Consider the following 17,702-nt stretch of genomic DNA (forward strand, 5'->3'; position numbering starts at 1 on the left):
CACTCTGACGCCCAGGCTGGAGTGCAGTGGCGTGACCTTGGCTCACTGCAACCTCCGCCTCCCAGGTTCAAGCGATTTTCCTGCCTCAGCCTCCCACATAGCTGGGATTATAGGTGCCCGCCACCACGCCCAGCTAATTTTTTTTTTTTTTTTTTTTTTTTTGAGACAGAGTCTTGTTCTGCCGCCCAGGCTGGAGTGCAGTGACATGATCTCGGCTCACTGCAGCCTCTGCCTCCTGGGTTCAAGCGATTCTCCTGCCTCAGCCTCCCGAGGAGCTGGGACTACAGGCACCTGCCACCACGCCCGGCTAATTTTTTGTATTTTTTAGTAGAGATGGGGTTTCACCGTGTTAGCCAGGATGGTCTCGATCTTCTGACCTCGTGATCCACCCGCCTCGGCCTCTGAAAGTGCTGGGATTACAGGCGTGAGCCACCATGCCCGGCCAATTTTGTATTTTTAGTAGAAACGGGGTTTCACCATGTTGGTCAGGCTGGTCTTGAATTCCTGACCCCAGGTGATCCGCCCACCTCAGCCTCCCAAAGTGCTGGGATTACAGGCCTGAGCCACCACACCCGGCCCAGAATGTCTTTTTACTTTTTATTACTCCATCCCCCATCCTGGGTCCAGACCTGTGATAGTGAACAACCGGCTGTCTAGAGGTGAGTGGGGCGAGTGGGGCAAGTGGGGTGAGTGGGGTGAGTCCAGAGAACAGTGAGGTGCAGCCCCAGGGGTCTCGTAGCACCCGCCCCCATGTCAGGAAGTCCCACAGCCTAGAGGCTCCAGCCTCAGAGGCAGACGTAGGACCTGCCCTTTCCTCCTGAGCAGCGGGCCAGAGTCCTGAACAACAGGAAGCCACTGAGGAGAGCTCTGCCCTGAGGGAGGTCAGGGGGCCCCCGCCAGCCCCACCCACAGCAGCGGGCCCTCCCCCCATCACCCTGATGCCTCACCCCTTGGATTCCAGAGAGGAAAGTGGGCTTTTGTGTAGTTTACATGCTCATATCTTTTTTTTTTGAAACGGAGTCGCCCAGGCTGGAGTGCGGTGGCGCGATCTCCGCTCACTGCAAGCTCCGCCTCCCAGGTTCCCGCCATTCTCCTGCCTCAGCCTCCCGAGTAGCTGGGACTACAGGCGCCCGCCACCACGCCCGGCTAATTTTTTGTATTTTCGGTAGAGACGGGGTGTCACCATGTTAGCCAGGATGGTCTCGATCTCCTGACCTCGTGATCCGCCCGCCTCGGCCTTCCAAAGTGCTGAGATTACAGGCGTGAGCCACCACACCTGGCCTGACATGCTCATATGTTAAAATCACCACTGTCACTAGAACAATTCATAATCATGGTGATAAAATAAGATTTATAACCAGCTTCAGTCAGGAGATACACAGAGCAGATCCTCACTCCCAGACAGGGAGCCTGCAGCTGCCCCCGAGCCCACAGGTGCCCACAGGACACACACAGACAGTTCAACCATGTCTTAAACACACAGGTGTTTATTGTTCATTTGATTTAATTTTTAAGTTCACTTTACTACGTGGATGAGATGGGTGCATATTACACTAGGCTTTCGCTATGAGAGCTGCCACCGTGAGGAGAATCCCAGCCCTCAGTTCTGCTTCCCTTTCTGAGTCCCACAAAAGCCACATGTGGGCAGCCTTGGGTTCCCATCCCAGCTGGCTGCTCCCTCTGGGGCTGTCTCGGTGGGGAGAGGGAGACGGGGCAGTGGGTCCCTGCTGACCCCTGAGCCCTGCAGGGGTCAGGATCCTCCCATAGTCCCTGGTGTGGCCCTGGAAGACGCTGGCAGTGCCTGCCCAAGGCCTCCCGCAGGATGGAAGCTGAGGGCCCTGGCTCTGGGTCCTAAGAGAACTCAGCTGCCCCCTTCACATTTTACAGCAATGGGCCAGGCAGCAGCTTTGGGATGGGGCTTCTGTGGGGAAGTGGGGGATGCTGCAGTGGTACAAAGACAGCCTCCCCTACCCCCGTCCTCCAGATGACCGTCCTCCAAGGCCAGCACTGGGCATCCAAGGGAGAGAAGGAACCCAGCCCAGAAGGTGTGGGCAGGAGAGGCCTGGAGTCAGGCCTCGACCCACAGCCCCCTCTGGGTGCCGAGTGGGAAGGGTGTGGGGGGTGGCTTGTGAACCTTACCCGCTGCCCTTCCAACCCTGGATCTGTGGGCAGCAGTCCCACAAAATCCCCCTTAGGGCTCCCTGAGGAGGACTTGTGGCTGCCACTTCCACCAGGGCAGAGGGCACAGGAGGGGCCAGCACTCCAAAGGGCTCTAGGCCGGGTCTTTCAAGGACATCCGCAAAGCCCTGGTGGGGAGGGCGGCGGGGCTGTCTCACCGAGGCGCCTGGGCCAGAGGCTCTTTGGAACTCTTGCACTGCTGAGTGGGGGACTGTCCATGCTGCCCACAACCTCTAGACCACGGCAGCCTGCTCATGGGCCCCTGGCAGAGAATGCCCACTCCCCAGCAGACTCAGGGCAGGCCGCCAACTGCAGGCTTCCAGGAAGGCCCAGGGTGTCCACCTCAGGCCAGGTGGTCTCAGAGGACCCCTGTGCAACCACATTAAGGAGAGCTGCAGCCCCCACCCACCTGCCTGCCAGTTCAACAAGCTCCCGCTTAACACGCAGGCTCCCAGGCACCATCACCCCCCCCTCCCCCGTTGCCCCTCCCGCATGGGGAGCCCCTTCCCCTTGGAAAGACAGCAGGTACCGTAGCCTCGCCTGTTGGCCAGGGGCGCCGGCTCAGAGGACCTGCCCTGACCTGCACATGCTGACCAGACAGCCCAGTGTAAGGACCCGCGATCCCACGCCACCGCCCTGTGGTTACCACGGTCACCACCACCTCTCTCACAAGGCCCCCGGGGGACCCAGCCTCGCCCGGCCTGGTGTCTGCACCGAGGGACCGCGTCTCACGCCCGGCGGCTCCTGCAGGGGAAGCCGTGGTCAGCGACTCACCACGAGGACAGGGCGGGGCGGCTGAGTGCAGAAGAGAAGCATGAAGCTGGGGCGTGGGTGGGGGAGGAGGAACAAAAGTTGCATCTAGACAGAGGTGAACGAAACAAAACCGAAACCCGAACGTGTTCTGTCGCAGGATGGGCGCCGCCCGTCCCGAGCCCTTAGCCCGACATCTCCTCTCGCTGCTCCTTGTTCCTGCGCACCTCGGCCGCGTGCAGCTCCTGCGGGACACGGGGCGGGAGGGCCTGAGGGCGGCGGTGGCTTGGGGTGACTCCGGGAACCCGCAGGCGCGCAGGCCTTGGCGCCCTGACACCCGCCCGGCCTCATCTGGGCTGGCCTCCGGCAGGACCCTGAATTGAGGGGGCGGGAGCACCGGGGAGGCCGAGAGCAGGGCCGGGGCCCAAGGACGGGTTTCCGGGGAGCTGGCTGGGCCCCGCTTCTAGCTCGTACCGGAGCCGAGCTTCCTCCAGAGCACTTTCAATATAATGAATTTAGCCATTTATTACTGCGGCTAGTGACTGTCCCACCAGGGGCAGACTCTGGACCTGCTTCTTGCGCTGCTGGGGACGCCCAGTAAACACAGGATGAGGCCCCGACCCCCACCCCAGCGCAGGGCCTCCGGGTCCCCGGCCCCGCTCTGCGCCCCTCCGAGCTCCGCCCGAGCCCCGCCCCCGCCCAGTGCCCCGCCCCCTGTTGGCTACTAGCCCCGCCCCACCCCCGTCCGGTCCAGTCCCGCTCCTCCAAGCTCCGCCCCCTCCCCGCCTTCTGCCCGCCCCGAGCCCCGCCCGGCCCCGCCCCCGCACCTTCTCGCGCAGCCGCTCGCGCAGTGCGGCCAGGTGCGCCTCGCGGATCTCCTTGCTGAGCTCCATCTTGTAGTTGAGCTTCTCCTCCGCCTGCCGGCTGAAGTTGTTGTTCTCCTCCAGTGCCTTGTGCAGCACCTCGCGCTCGTGCTCGCGCCGCTCCGCCAGCTGCTTCAGCACCTGCGCCTCCTGCGTCTGTGCGGGGCGGGCGGGCGCGCGTGAGCGGCGACCCCGGGCCCTGCCAGGCCGGACTCCTCCTCCCTGCTCTCCGCCTCCCGCCCGGCGCCCGCTCGCCTCACCCGGCGCCTCCACCTGCCCAGGCCTCAGTGGGTGCCGGGACCCCCGGGCGCTGCCCTGTGGTCGGGGCAGGGCCAGGGGGTCGCGCTCCGCCGCCCCCGCCCCTGCCTCGCGCGCGGGTCCCGCGGTTCTGGCTGCGCCCAGGGCCCCCGCCGTGTCCTGCCGCCATTGCACACCCTGCACTGCGCGTCTCCGCCTCCAAGGACCAGCAGCGCAGGAAACCCTAACCTTGTGGGCGGTCTCAGCTTTCTTCCTCAGACATCCGCCCACTGAGCAGAGGAGCTGCTTGTTACACACCGGGTTCCGAGCTCCCAATTAGGTGCCCAGGAGCGGAGGAAGGGTCCCCAGGGGTGCTGGGGGAGGGGCCGGCTGGCGACCCCTGGAAGGAGAGCAGAGCAGCAGGACCCGTGCCAACGAACCAGTCCCTACTAGTCAGCCCTGCGAACCCTGGTCCCTGGTCTCACCAGGAAGGGAACAGAGCCGCCTCCCCTGCCCAGTGCGTTGGCCTCCAGGTGGCACTCCCAAAAAGGACATTTTTATCTCTGTTCCAGTCTCAGAGGGGCTGGTGGGAGGGGAGGCTGCAGGGAGGGGACCTGGAGCCCACACCCACCTCTCCCGGGGCCCGTCAGCCCTCCAGCAAGCCTCAGAGTCTTCATATGAGGCCCTCCTCCTGCTTCTCTGTCTGGGAGAGGGATGCCCCACCCGACGTCCCCAGGGCCCCTCTGGGGACCATCCCCTAGCATCCTGCTGGCCATGACAAGGGTGCCTCCCACTGCCACCAGAGGCTCCTGCTCCTTCCAGCTGGCCGCCGCCTCGGAACCCTTCCTCCTCTCCCTCCCATTCTTTTTTGTTTTTTGAAATGGAGTCTCACCCTGTTGCCCAGGCTGGAGTGCAGTGGTGCAGTCTCAGCTCATGCATCCTTCACGTCTTGGGTTCAAGCAATTCCCCTGCCTCAGACTCCCTAGTAGGTGGGATTACAGGTGCGTGCCGCCACACCTGGCTAATTTTTGTATTTTTAGTAGAGACGGGGTTTCACCATGTTGGCCAGGCTGGTCTTGAACTCCTTAGCTCAAGTAATCTGCCTACCTCAGCCTCCCAAAGTTCTGGGATTACAGGCGTGAGCCACCGCACCCGGCCTCTCCTCATCCCATTCCTCTCTCTCAGGAAGCGGCCCAGGGAGCCACAGCCCCTCCCGCCCCAGGCGGAGGCGCTGACCAAACCCCCCGGGAGCACCCTGTGTCTTGCAGGCCCCGTCCCCGTGGGCCACCTCCGTCGAAACTCCTGGGGGGGTGGGAGGACTCCTTGCCTTCCTCCGCTCCTCAGCTGCCTCCAGCCGCTTTTGCAGCTCCTCCAGGGAGGTGTCCTTCTTCTTGGGTGGAGAGGAGAGCATGGGGCTCTCTGGGGACAGGTCAGAAGGGGACTTGAGGATGACCTCGAAGCTCTGGCCAGAGGCCCGCTTGTCCAGCTGCTTCACCTCCATGTCTGCAAGACCAGAGTAGAGCTTCAGAGGCCCGGCCAGAGCATGGCGTGGGCTGAGCGGGATGCTCCGGCACACATCCAACCCCAGGGCTGGGTGAGAGCAGGTGGCTGCTCCCACAGGAATCCCAGGATGGGCCCCTTCCCCCCAGAACCTCCCTGTCCGGAGGCAGCCAGGCTGGGAGTTCAGAGACTCTGGGAGGCCAGGGGAAAGGTGAGGTGGGCAGGCACTGCAGGGTAGGGCTAACTTTTTGTACTTTTAGTAGAGACGGGGTTTCACCCTGTTAGCCAGGATGGCAGCCGGGCACTCACCCCCATACTGGTAGATGGTGTTGGGGTGCGGCTGTGTGTAGAAGCAGGAGCAGATGAGTGACAGCACCGACAGCTCCTTCATCTTCTCCTTGTAAGCTGTGGGCACAAGGCTAGGCTGAGCAAGCGCCACTGGGGCCTGCCCACCTGGGGCCCCGTTTTTCCCTCCCCATGGCTGCCTCTGGCATGTCTGTGAGACACGGAGCTGCCCAGCACGCTCTCGTGTGCGTCCACACCGCAGGCCCCTTCGTCTCTCCTCCAGCTCTCTTGCTTCCAGACGCTGGCGCTGTCTCCGTGGTGTGCGCCCTGCTCTGTCTCTCTCGCCTTCCGCCTCTCCCCGCCTTTCCTCTGTCTCGGCATTAATGTCCGTCCCATCTTGCACACCGACTTGTTTCTCCATCCTTCTCCCTGCCTGCTGTGGTCTGAATGTCTCCATTCCCCAAAACTCATGTGTTGAAATAGTAACCCCAAGGTGCCGGTATGTGGAGGTGGGGCACTGGGAGGGAATTAGGCCATGAGGATAGAGCCGTCCTGAGTGGTCCCAGAGGGGGGCTTCAGAGAACTCCCTCACCCTTCCATCATGTGAGGACACAGCCAGAAGATGCCACCTGTCTATGTACCAGGAGGCGAGACCTCTCCAGGCACCAATGCCGGCACCTTGATCCTGTACTTTCTGGCCTCCAGAGCTGTGGGAAGTAAGTTCCTGTCGTCTATAAACCACTCAGTCTCAGGTACCCGCACAGACTGACAAAGTCCCTGCCTCTGCCTGTCTGGGTCTCTGTTTACCTTCTGTCTGTCTGACTCTGTCACTGTCGTCGTATCTTTCCGTGTCTCGGGGGTAGCCCCTGACTCTGTCTCGTTCTCTGAGTGCATCTTTCTGTAATTCCTTGTCACTGTGTGTCTTTCTGACCCTTACCTCCCTCTGCGCCATTACTTCCCTCTCCCCTCCTCCTCCCTCCCGCTCCCTTACCAGCTCAAGCAGGCAAGAGTAACTCATGACGGGACCAGCACAGAGGCAAACCCTCTGCGGGCAGCACTTTCCTGGGCTGTAAACCTGGATGAAGCCCTCAGACCCTCCTTTCTCCTTCCTGATGATCGTGTGGTCACCCCGAGATGAAGCCAGGCCCTCTCCAGGCACATGCTCTCTGCCCATTTAGGGCTGGGCTTGGGCCACTGATGCCACCAAGAACCAAGGGAGGGCAGCTGTCCAGTCAGCCCCACAGCCAGGCCTCTTGCCCATTCAGGTCAAACAAGTGCCCACCAGCCAGTGTCCCTGCTGCCCAACCCAAACCAGAAGTAAGCCGGGCTGCTGTAGCCGTGTGCCCTGTCAGGGGAAGGGGAAGGTGTCTGCTCTCGCAGTGAACATAATTTAGCTCTTTTGGTCTATTCAGGGCGAGCCTCGCTCCTAAACAGACACTCTGGCCCGGTTTCTCACTAGTGCTCAACAATCATCTTGGCTGGGCGCAGTGGCTCACAACTGTAATCCCAGCACTTTGGAAGGCCGAGGCAGGTGGAACACCTGAGGTCAGGAGTTTGAGACTAGCCTGACCCACATGGTGAAACCCGATCTCTCCTAAAAATACAAAAATTAGCCAGGCGTGGTGGCAGGCACCTGTAATCCTAGCTACCTGAGAGGCTGAGGCAGGAGAATCGCTTGAACCTGTGAGGCGGAGGTTGCAGTAAACCAAGCTCGTGCCATTGCACTCCAGCCTGGGCGACAGTGAGACTCTGTCTCAAAACAGAAAGAAAAAGAAAGAGGGAGAGAGAGGGAGAGGGAGAGAGAGACACACACAGAGAGAAGGAAATGAAGAGAGGAGGGAGGGAGGGAGGGAAAGAGGGGAGGGGAGGGAACGGGAGAGGAGACAAAGGGAGACACAGGGCGGAAGTAATCAACTTTTCATGGTGAGCTGGGTCTTCCTGTGACAGTGCAGGGAACAGTCTGTCCTGGTCTAAATTTCCTAGTGACCTACACTTTTCTGGACAGAGCAGCACAGAGCCCAAGAGGGTGTAAGGAGGAACAGAAAGGAATCCCAGGATGGACAGGCCCGCGTGAGAGCCTCTGGGGGAAGGATGGAGCCTTTGAGCCAGGAAGCGGGAAGCGAGGCAAAGCTACCTGTCTTGCTTATCGTCTTCAGGGAGGGAAGTGGAGGGGGACCGGGTGGGGAAGCCTCACAGGGGACTTTGACCTGACTTGTCAAATCTTATTTTATTTTATTTTTTCCTTTTTGACACAGAGTCTCACTCTGTCGCCCAGGCTGGAGTGTAGTGGTGCGATCTCGGCTCACTGCAACCTCCACCTCCCGGGTTCACGCCATTCTTCTGCCTCAGCCTCCCGAGTAGCTGGGACTACAGGCGCCCGCCACCATGCCCGGTTAATTTTTTTGTACTTTTAGTAGAGATGGGCTTTCACTGTGTTAGCCAGGACGGTCTCGATCTCCTGACCTTGTGATCCGCCCACTTTGGCTTTCCAAAGTGCTGGGATTACAGGCGTGAGCCACCATGCCCGGCCATCAAGTTTTATTTTTTCACATGCAAAATCCATTCATGTATTTTTTTATTAAAAGTTAATTTATTTTATTTTGAGACAGAGTCTTGCTCTGTCGCCAGGCTGCAGCACAGTGGTGCGATCTTGGCTCACCGCAGCCTCCACCTCCCAGGTTGAACCGATTCTCCTGCCTCAGCCTCCCGAGTAGCTGGGACTACAAGCGACTGCCATGCCTGGCTAATTTTTGTAGTTTTAGTAGAGATGAGGTTTCACCATGTTGGCCAGAATGGTCTTGATCTCCTGACCTCATGATCCGCCCGCCTCAGCCTCCTGAAGTGCTGGGATTACAGGTGTGAGCCACTGCACCTGACCTACTTTATTTTTTAGAGACAGGACTGTACTCTGTTACCCATGCTGGAGTGTAGGGCGCAGCTGTGCAGTTCACTGCAGCCTTGAACTTCTGGGCTTGACTGATCCTTCCACCTCAGTAGCTGGGACTGCAGGTGCACGCCAGCACACCAGCTTTTTTTTTTTCTTTTTTCAATCTCAGCTCACTGCAAATTCCGCCTCCTGGGTTCAAGAGATTCTCCTGCCTCAGCCTCCTGAGTAACTGGGATTACAGGCACGTGCCACCATGCCCGGCTAATGTTTGTGTTTTTAGTAGAGACGGGTTTCGCCATGTTGGTCAGGCTAGTCTCAAGCCGCCGCGCCCGCCCGGCCTACACACCAGCTTTAAAAAAAAAAATGTCGTAGTGGTACCGAGGCCGGGCGCAGTGGCTCATGCCTGTAATCCCAGCACTTTGGGAGGCCAACGTGGGCGGATCACAAGGTCAGGAGTTCAAGACCAGCCTGACCAACATGGTGAAACCCCATCTCTGCTAAAAATACAAAAATTAGCCGGGCAAGGTGGCAGGCACCTGTAGTCCCAGCTACTCGGGAGGCTGAGACAGGAGAATCGCTTGAACCTGGGAGGCAGAAGTTGCAGTGAGCTGAGATTTCGCCACCACACTCCAGCCTGGGTGACAGAGTGAGACTCCATCTCAAATGTATATGTATATATAGTAGCGCTGTGTTGCCCAGGCTGGTCTTTTTTTTTTTTTTTTTTTTTGAGACGGAGTCTCGCTCTGTCGTCCAGGCTGTAGTGCAGTGGCCAGATCTCAGCTCACTGCAAGCTCCGCCTCCCGGGTTTACACCATTCTCCTGCCTCAGCCTCCCAAGTAGCTGGAACTACAGGCGTCTGCCACCTCGCCCAGCTAGTTTTTTGTATTTTTTTAGTAGAGACAGGGTTTCACCGTGTTAGCCAGGATGGTCTTGATCTCCTGACCTCGTGATCCGCCCGTCTCGGCCTCCCAAAGTGCTGGGATTACAGGCTCGAGCCACTGCGCCCGGCCGCCCAGGCTGGTCTTGAACTCCTGGCCTCAAGGGATCCTCCCACCTCAGCCTCCCGAAGTACTAGGATTATAGGTGTGAGCCACAGTACCTAGCCGATTAAAAATTAATTTTATTTTATTTTTATTTATTTATTTTTTTTTTGAGACGGAGTCTCACGCTGTTGCCCAGGCTGGAGTGCAGTGGCGCGATCTCGGCTCACTGCAAGCTCCGCCTCCTGGGTTCACGCCATTCTCTTGCCTCAGCCTCCTGAGTAGCTAGGACTACAGGCGCCCGCCACCGTGCCCAGCTAATTTTTTGTATTTTTTTTAGTAGAGACGGGGTTTCACTGTGGTCTCGATCTCCTGACCTTGTGATCCGCCCGCCTCGGCCTCCCAAAGTGCTGGGATTACAGGCTTGAGCCACCGCGCCCGGCCTAAAAATTAATTTTAAAAAGGAGGATGTGATGAGGGAGTTAGAGGGTGTGCCAGCCACGTGTTCCACAGCAGCAGGTCAGGAGACGTTGGGGACATTTAGAGGAGCTGAGGAGGTGGCCAGCCCTGTACTCAGGAGGGCAGGGGAGGGAGAGAGCAAGAGGGAGTTTGGGCTGGGGCAGAACACACCCGGGTCCTGAGAGAGGATAGGAAGGCAGGGACATGGCCCCTCCAGGCCTGACTCTGCCAGCAACCAGCTCCCTGTCAGCAGACTCCAGGCCCCCATCCTTCAGATCATCCTTCCTTATCATATATCCAAAACTCTGAATGTGGCCAGGCGCAGTGGCTCACGCCTGTGATCCCAGAACTTTGAGAGGCTGAGGCAGGAGGATAGCTTGAGAACAGGAGTTTGAGACCAGCCTAGGCAACATGGTGAAACCGCATCTCTACTAAAAATACAAAAATTAGCCGGGTATGGTGGCACACGCCTGTGGTCCCAGCTACTCAGGAGGCTGAGGCATGAGAATCACTTGAGCCTGGAAGGCGGAAGTTGTAGTGAGCGGAGATCGCGCCACTGCGCTCCAGCCTGGGCAACACAGCGAGACTGTCTCAAAAAACAAAAACTGGAATGTGTTTACCATAAAGGTCGAAAACGTGATTAACAGCTGCTCGAAGCCCCTGTCTGCCCTGAGCCCGTGGGAGTGAGGCCTACCCTGTGGTCTGGCTACAGGGAGGAAGGGCAGGCAGATTGGAGGGGGCAGGAGAGCAGGTCAGGAATTGGCCAACTCTGGAGAGAGCGACCAAGAGGAAGTCTGCACCCAGGGCAGGGCTGGCCAAGAGCGAGGTGGGACATTGGACCAGTATTTTCAGAGCTGGTGAGGCTTAAAGAGCATGTCTACGGCCTCTTATTGCAGAGGGAGGATGCCGAGGCCCCAGACCCATCCAGGCCACCTCTTCACAGACACAGCGGGTGCCAGGGAAGCTCCTGCCCAGAGCCTCGAGGCATTGCTCCCAGTCTCTCTCTCTCTTTCTTTTTTCTTTTCTTTTTTTTCTTTCTTTAGACGGGGTCTCGCTCTGTCACCCAGGCTGGAGTGCAATGGCACAGTCTCGGCTCACTGCAACCTATGCCTCCCCAGTTCAAGTGATTCTCCTGCCTCAGCCTCCCGAGTAGCTGGAATTACAGGCGCATGCCACCACGCCCAAATAATTTTTTGTATTTTTAGTAGAGATGAGGTTTCACCATGTTGGCCAGGCTATTCTTAAACTCCTGACCTCAGGTAATCCACCCACCTCGGCCTCTCACAGTTCTGGGATTACAGGTGCGAGCCGCCGCGCCTGGCCCCTCTGTCTCTTTTGATTCCCTTCTTTCTCACTCACCTCCCATCTTTCCCCTTCACTGACTTCAGGGAGTTACAAACGATTCTTGCCATGAGCTGGGCTGGTTTTGTCTCCCTGCTTCTCTTTGTACTAAACATTAGATACTGAGGAAATGCGGATTGGCCTTTTGGATGATTCGTCAGCAGGAGTCAGAAAAAGGTAACTGGTTGGCCTCAAGCAGCAGCTATAGTGGTGCCCACTCCCAGGGTCACAGCAGCTATAGTGGTGCCCACTCCCAGGGTCACAGCAGGCTATAGTAGTGCCCACTCCCAGGGTCACAGCAGGCTATAGTAGTGCCCACTCCCAGGGTCACACCTCAAAGCCACGCCTCCCTCCTGCCCAGCTGGGTGCCCTTATCAGCCCTCCTTCTTCTTCTTCTTCATCTTCCTCTTCTTTCTTTCTTTTTTTCCAGAAGGAGTTTCTCCTCTTGCTGCCCAGGCTGGGGTGCAATGGCACAATCTCAGCTCACTGCAGCCTCCCCCTCCCTGGGTTCAAGCAATTCTCCTACCTCAGGCTCCCAAGTAGCTGGGATCACAGGAATGTGTCACCACACCTGGCTAATTTTGTACTTTTAGCAGAGAGAGAGGTTTCACCATGTTGGCCAGGCTAGTCTCGAACTCTTCACCTCAGTTTATCCGCCAGCCTCAGCCTCTCAAAGTGCTGGGATTACAGGCGTGAGCCACCCTATCAGCCTCACTTCTACCCTCACTTCTACCCTCAGAGGAGGAATGGAGGCTCAGAGCGGGCAAGTGTTCCACCCAGCATCACACAGCGCACCGGGTGAGAGCCTGGTCATGAGCCTGGGCCTGACTGCAGGCTCCTGTTGGGAGCTCACAGAGATGGGGGTCTGTCCAGAACTGAGAGGCCAGGGGACCACAGTGGCCTCCGACCCCTGGAGGGCCCTGGAGGCTGCTGCTGGCTCCCGCCCGGGGCAAATGGAGGTCACTGTCACCCAGGCTGCCTCTCATGGTGCCAGGAGCCCAGCAGGGCGGGAGCCACCAGCCGATTTGCCTTACCCTGGGCAGGAAACTCAGAAATGTGGCTACACATTCAGGCTGCCTGGCTTGCGGTGAGCACTCATCTCTTATCAGGCAAGCAGCCAAGCACCTTCCTGAAATATTGAGGCCTCGGAACAAGCCCCAGGGGAGGTGCCAGCACTGTCATCTCCACCCAGATAAGGAAACCCAGGTCCTGAGAGGTTATGCAGCTCCCACAAGACCACACGGCTGGCGGAGGTCAGACTCTGGGTTGCAGAAGGATAACGTGAGCAGAGACCACAAAAGAGTGAGGAGCGGCATACCCAGATGCCCAAACGGCCTCCCTTTCCCAGCTCAGCACCAGGAACCGAGCCCGTGGGGAGGGACCGTCAGGGAAAGGCTGTCAGGAAGGGCAGGAGGCGGCCCTGGAGAGGACAGAGCTGCCCTCAGAGGCCGGAGGGGAGTCCCCTCCGCTGAGCGCCTCCCAGGATCCCTGGGGGTGTCCGGGAGGAGGCGGAGGGAGGAGGCGCAGATGGACAGGACTCCCAGAGAGGGTGGGGAGGTGTGGTCGGTGACACACACGGTCCCCTCCTGGCAGGTGCTGAAGTCACCTGGAGCCTCCAAGCCCGTGGGGCCTGAGGGGCGGGGTCAGGTCGGGCACGCGTGGGTGGGCGGAGTTCTGCGCCCGGAGCCAAGGCGGGCACTGGGGAGAGAACAAATCAGCTCGGGAGGGGACCACGGGGACCCCTCCCGGGGCGGAAGAAAAGGTGGGAGGGAGTGCGGCCGTGGGCGGAGGCGGCGATGGGAAGAAGGTGGGGCCCTTCGTCCCGTCCTCCCGAACGCCGGGCGAAACACGCAGCGGGTTCTGCGGCCTCGGGGCAGAGCAGAGCGTTTCGGGAAGGGCGGGCCTCGCGTCCTCGCGCCCGGGGTCGCCCGGCAGCTCCCCTGCGTCCAGAATCCCCCCACCCCAGGCCTGCGCCCGCCCCTTCGCCTGAGCTCCGCGCGGAATGGGCCGGGAGGCCGGGGTGGGCGCTACCTTCGAAGGCGGTGGGTCCGCCCCGTGGAAGGCGACGGGGGCGGGAGGGGCGGACCCCTCTGGTCTCCGGAGGGTTTGGGAATCGCAGTCGCCCCTCCCCCATCCGGGCCCCGCGGCGCAAAGGGCAGTGGCTTTTCTGGCCCGAGCAGGTGGCCCGGGCGTCGCGAAGGGTGGTCCCCCAGGCCTCAGCGGTGTGGGGGGAGGGCGCGGTCCCCCTCACTCCGGGCTCGTCCGGGCCTGGCCCGCCCCGCTCGCTCAGCGCCCCCTCCAGCCCCTGCGCTCCACTGGCGCGGGGAGCGCCGGGCCCCCGGCTGGGGCTTTGGCAGAGGGTCCCACCCTCTCCCCGCCTCCCCGCGAAGGCTCAGGCGGACCCAGATCTCGGGTCGCCGGACGCCCCAGGGACTCCGCCCGCACATCGCGAGCGCGCCCACCCGGTCACGAGCCCACGCCCGGGTCTCGGAGCCACCCTGCGGCAGTCCCGCCCTGCGTGCACGCGGGTCCCCCGGGGCGAGGCGCCCCCGCTCGACGTCCGGTCCCGAGCGCTCCCCGGCGCGGAGCCTCGCAGCCCAGCGCCCCACCAGCCCCGCCGGCGCCGCAGACCCCAGCCTCGGGCGGGTCCGACCCAGGCTTGCAATGCGCAGGGTGGGAGAAGGGAAAGCGGCGTCCGCAGCCGGCCCCTGCCCCAGGCGAGGCCAGACGAGGCCTCTGCTCAGACCCCGCCGCCCTAGAAAGCCCGCGGCCCGGGAGCCTACCCGAAATGGTGCTGGCCATGGTGCTGGTGGCGTTTGGGCCTGCAGAGGCTGGAGAGGCGCGAGTGGCGGCCGGAGCTGCAGACGGCTAGTGCTGCAGTGCCGGGGAGGGGAGGGGAGGGGAGGGAGCGAGGGCGGGCGGGAGGCGGGCGCGGCGGGAGAGAGAGAGGGAGAGGGAGCGGGAGGGGGGAAGAGAGAGAGAGTTGGGGGAAGGAGGGAGGGAGAAAGGGTTGAGGGAAGGAGAGAGAGAGACTGCGGGGGCGGGAGGAGGGAGGGAGGAAGAGAGAAAGGAGCAAGCACCTGGCTTCGGGAGGGGCCGCGGCCCTCAGAGGGAGAGGGCGGAGGGGGGTGCGAACTGCAACAAGACCCCCACCCTCCAACCGCTCATGGCGGGACAGCTGCTATCCCAACTTGGCTTTGTGAGGCCTGAGGGTGGGGTGTGGGTGGAGATGAGCTCCCATTCCCCAGGGCAGGCGGGGCAGGGGCAAGGCAGGAGGGGCAGTTCCCACCCATGGGGTGGGGCTGCAGAGCCCTTCGCGGAGGCTGCTGTAAGCTGGGCTGGTGCCAACAGGGTCCAGGTCTGTGCCTGCCATCAGAGAGGATGCCATGGCCACAGGGGTGGGCGCTGGCCTGGAGGCCTCCAAGGGGCATCTCCCGTGAGCCCAGGGGATGGGCAGGATCTGAGCAGAGAAGAGTGAAAGTGGAGGGGTGAGGCCAGAACAAAGGCTCTGCGGTGAAACAGAGGTGGGCTCCCGCCTCGGCTCTGATGTTCACTCGCTGTGTGGCCCAGGCCAAGGGCAAGCGTCTGACCTCACTGGATCTTTGTTTCTCAGGGTAAGATGAGACAATGAGGCCCCTAGATGATGGAGGAGGGGTGCCAGGGTTGTGTGCACTTAGTGAGTGGGGGGCAACCTATCCTGCCCCTGTCCTCGTAACTCCCAAACGGAAAGCCTGGCAGACAAATGGAGCATCATTCCCATTGCAGGGATGGAGCCACCGAGGCAGGGAGAAGTGCTTTGCCCTACAAACAACTAAGTCATAGGGCCAGGAGCAAAACCTTGAAAACCTCAGCAGACTCGCAGAGCCATGAGGCTGGCTCAGCAACACAAAAGCCGGGGGCAAGCCTCAGCTCTAGCAGTGCGCTGGGAGTACCCAAGGCCCGTCACATCCTAGGGTGGCCTGGAGAGTCCTGACCCCTGGTGTGCAAGCCAGCATCGTCCCCGAGACTGTGAGTCTGGTGGAGGTGATGCCCAGGAGGGTGACACTGTGTGGCTCAGAGGTACCCTTAAGACAGGAGGATCATCAGGCAGGCCCTGACCTCATCACAGGAGCCCTTTAAAAGCAGTTTCCTTTGCCTGGTTGAAGAAATTGGGGGATCAAAGCAAAGAAGGTTCTCTGCTGTTGAGACGAGGGGACACGTGGCAAGGATCTGAGAACTGCTCCCGGCCAACAGCCAGCAAGACGACAAGACCTTAACCGCAAGGAAGTGAGTTCTGCCAACAAGAAGAGAATGGGCTTGGAGGCAGGTTTGACCCCAGGGCCTCCACACAATAACTCAGCCCAGCTGCCCACTTGGTTTCAGCCTTGGGATACTAAGAATTAGGAGGTAATAAATGAGGGTTGTTTTAAGCTGTTGGGTTTGTGGTGATTTGCTATGAAACCATATCGAACTAATATACACACAGAGGTGCTGGCCCCTGGGCTATTCCTAGGAACCCACCTAGGAAGGAGGAGGAAGGGCGGAGAGGCACACAGAGCTGCCCACCACAGCAGCCGCGTCCTCCCTGTTGGCCACCACAGTGGCAGTTGGGGATGGTCAGCATCCTTCAGGCAGACTCCAGCCCTGGGTGCTGGAACTCAGGTACTAAGGATCAAGAGTAGCCCTCTCTGAGACCTCCAGAGTCTTCTCATGTGGGTGGGGCAGGACCTACCCCGTCAGGCTCAGAGCACTGCAATGCCTCACACTCATTGTGACTCTGACCAGGCCCTCTCTGAGCCTCTGTGTCCTCATCTGGAGCACAGGGACCAGGTGTGTGGAAGCCCATGGCATAGCACCAGGAACACAGTAGATGGGCACAGTGTGCACTAGCAGGCACACACAACAGGGGTACTGACGGTCAGCACCCTAGCAGGCACACACAACAGGGGTACTGACGGTCAGCACCCTAGCAGGCACACACAACAGGGGTACTGACGGTCAGCACCCTAGCAGGCACACACAACAGGGGTACTGACGGTCAGCACCCTAGCAGGCACACACAACAGGGGTACTGACGGTCAGCACCCTAGCAGGCACACACAACAGGGGTACTGACGGTCAGCACCTTAGCAGGCACATGCAACAGAGGTACTGACTGTTAGCTGTACTGACTGTCAGCGTGCTAGCAGGCATACACAGTGGCTGTACTGACAGCATGCACATGCCATAGGTGTACTGACTCTCAGTGCACTGGCAGGCACACGCAATAGGAGTACTGACAGCATGCTAGCAGGCACACAATAGGTGTACTGTTAGTGCATTAACAAACACACACAATAGCTGTACTGACTGTTTGCCCCAATATAGTGCCAGGTCTTGGAGCAGATTTTGACTTCTCACCAAGATCAAATGCAGGAAGTGCATGAGCATTTCAAAGATGTTTTTCACATGCACACCAGTGCTAGTAATGTTTTGGGCCGGGCGCGGTGGCTCACACCTATAATCCCAGCACTTTTTGAGGCCAAGATGGGCGGATCACGAGGTCAGGAGATCGAGACCATCTTGGATAACAAGGTGAAACCCCGTCTCTACTAAAAATACAAAAAATTAGCCAGGCGTGGTGGCGGGCGCCTGTAGTCCCAGCTACTTGGGAGGCTGAGGCGGGAGAATGGCGTGAACCCGGGAGGCGGAGCTTGCAGTGAGCGGAGATCACACCACTGCGCTCCAGCCTGGGCGACGGAGGGAGACTTCGTCTCAAAAAACAATGTTTTGGCTGGGTGCAGTGGCTCACATTCCAACACTTGGGAGGCCAAGGTGGGCAGATCACCTGTGGTCAGGAGTTTGAGACCAGCCTGGCCACCATAGTAAAACCCCATCTATCCTAAAAATACAAAAATTAGCCAGGTGTGGTGGCAGATGCCTGTAATCTCAGCTACTTGGGAGGTTGAAGCAGGAGAATCACTTGAACCAGGGACGGGGAGGTTGCAGTGAGCCGAGATCAGACCATTGCACTCCAGCCTCGGCGACAACAGCAACACTCTGTCTCAAAAATATGTATATATATATTTTTTTCATAAAGTGTGACTTTTATCAGACCTCTGCACTCTTGAAATTAACCCTGGCTTGGCTGGGTGTGGTGGCTCACGCCTGTAATCTTAACACTTTGGGAGGCTGAGGCAGGCGGATCACAAAGTCAGGAGTTCAAGACCAGCCTGACCAACATGGTGAAACTTCACCTCTACT

The 17,702-nt window shown here is 59.6% G+C and overlaps 1 protein-coding gene across 1 annotated transcript; it reads right to left on the reverse strand.

The window, feature by feature from the left end:
- Nucleotides 1-1,467: 1,467 nt before the first annotated feature.
- STMN3 (stathmin 3) lies at nucleotides 1,468-14,361 on the reverse strand. Its single transcript, XM_028828725.2, has 5 exons — nucleotides 14,264-14,361; nucleotides 5,838-5,933; nucleotides 5,356-5,531; nucleotides 3,756-3,947; nucleotides 1,468-3,173 (listed from the first exon to the last, which is right to left on the reverse strand). Exons 1-5 carry the CDS (start codon nucleotides 14,280-14,282, stop codon nucleotides 3,114-3,116), a joined length of 543 nt encoding a protein of 180 aa, XP_028684558.1. The 5' UTR covers nucleotides 14,283-14,361; the 3' UTR covers nucleotides 1,468-3,113.
- Between the last annotated feature and the right edge of the window lie 3,341 nt (nucleotides 14,362-17,702).

Source organism: Macaca mulatta, chromosome 10 (assembly GCF_049350105.2).
Source record: "Macaca mulatta isolate MMU2019108-1 chromosome 10, T2T-MMU8v2.0, whole genome shotgun sequence".
Taxonomy (NCBI): domain Eukaryota; kingdom Metazoa; phylum Chordata; class Mammalia; order Primates; family Cercopithecidae; genus Macaca; species Macaca mulatta.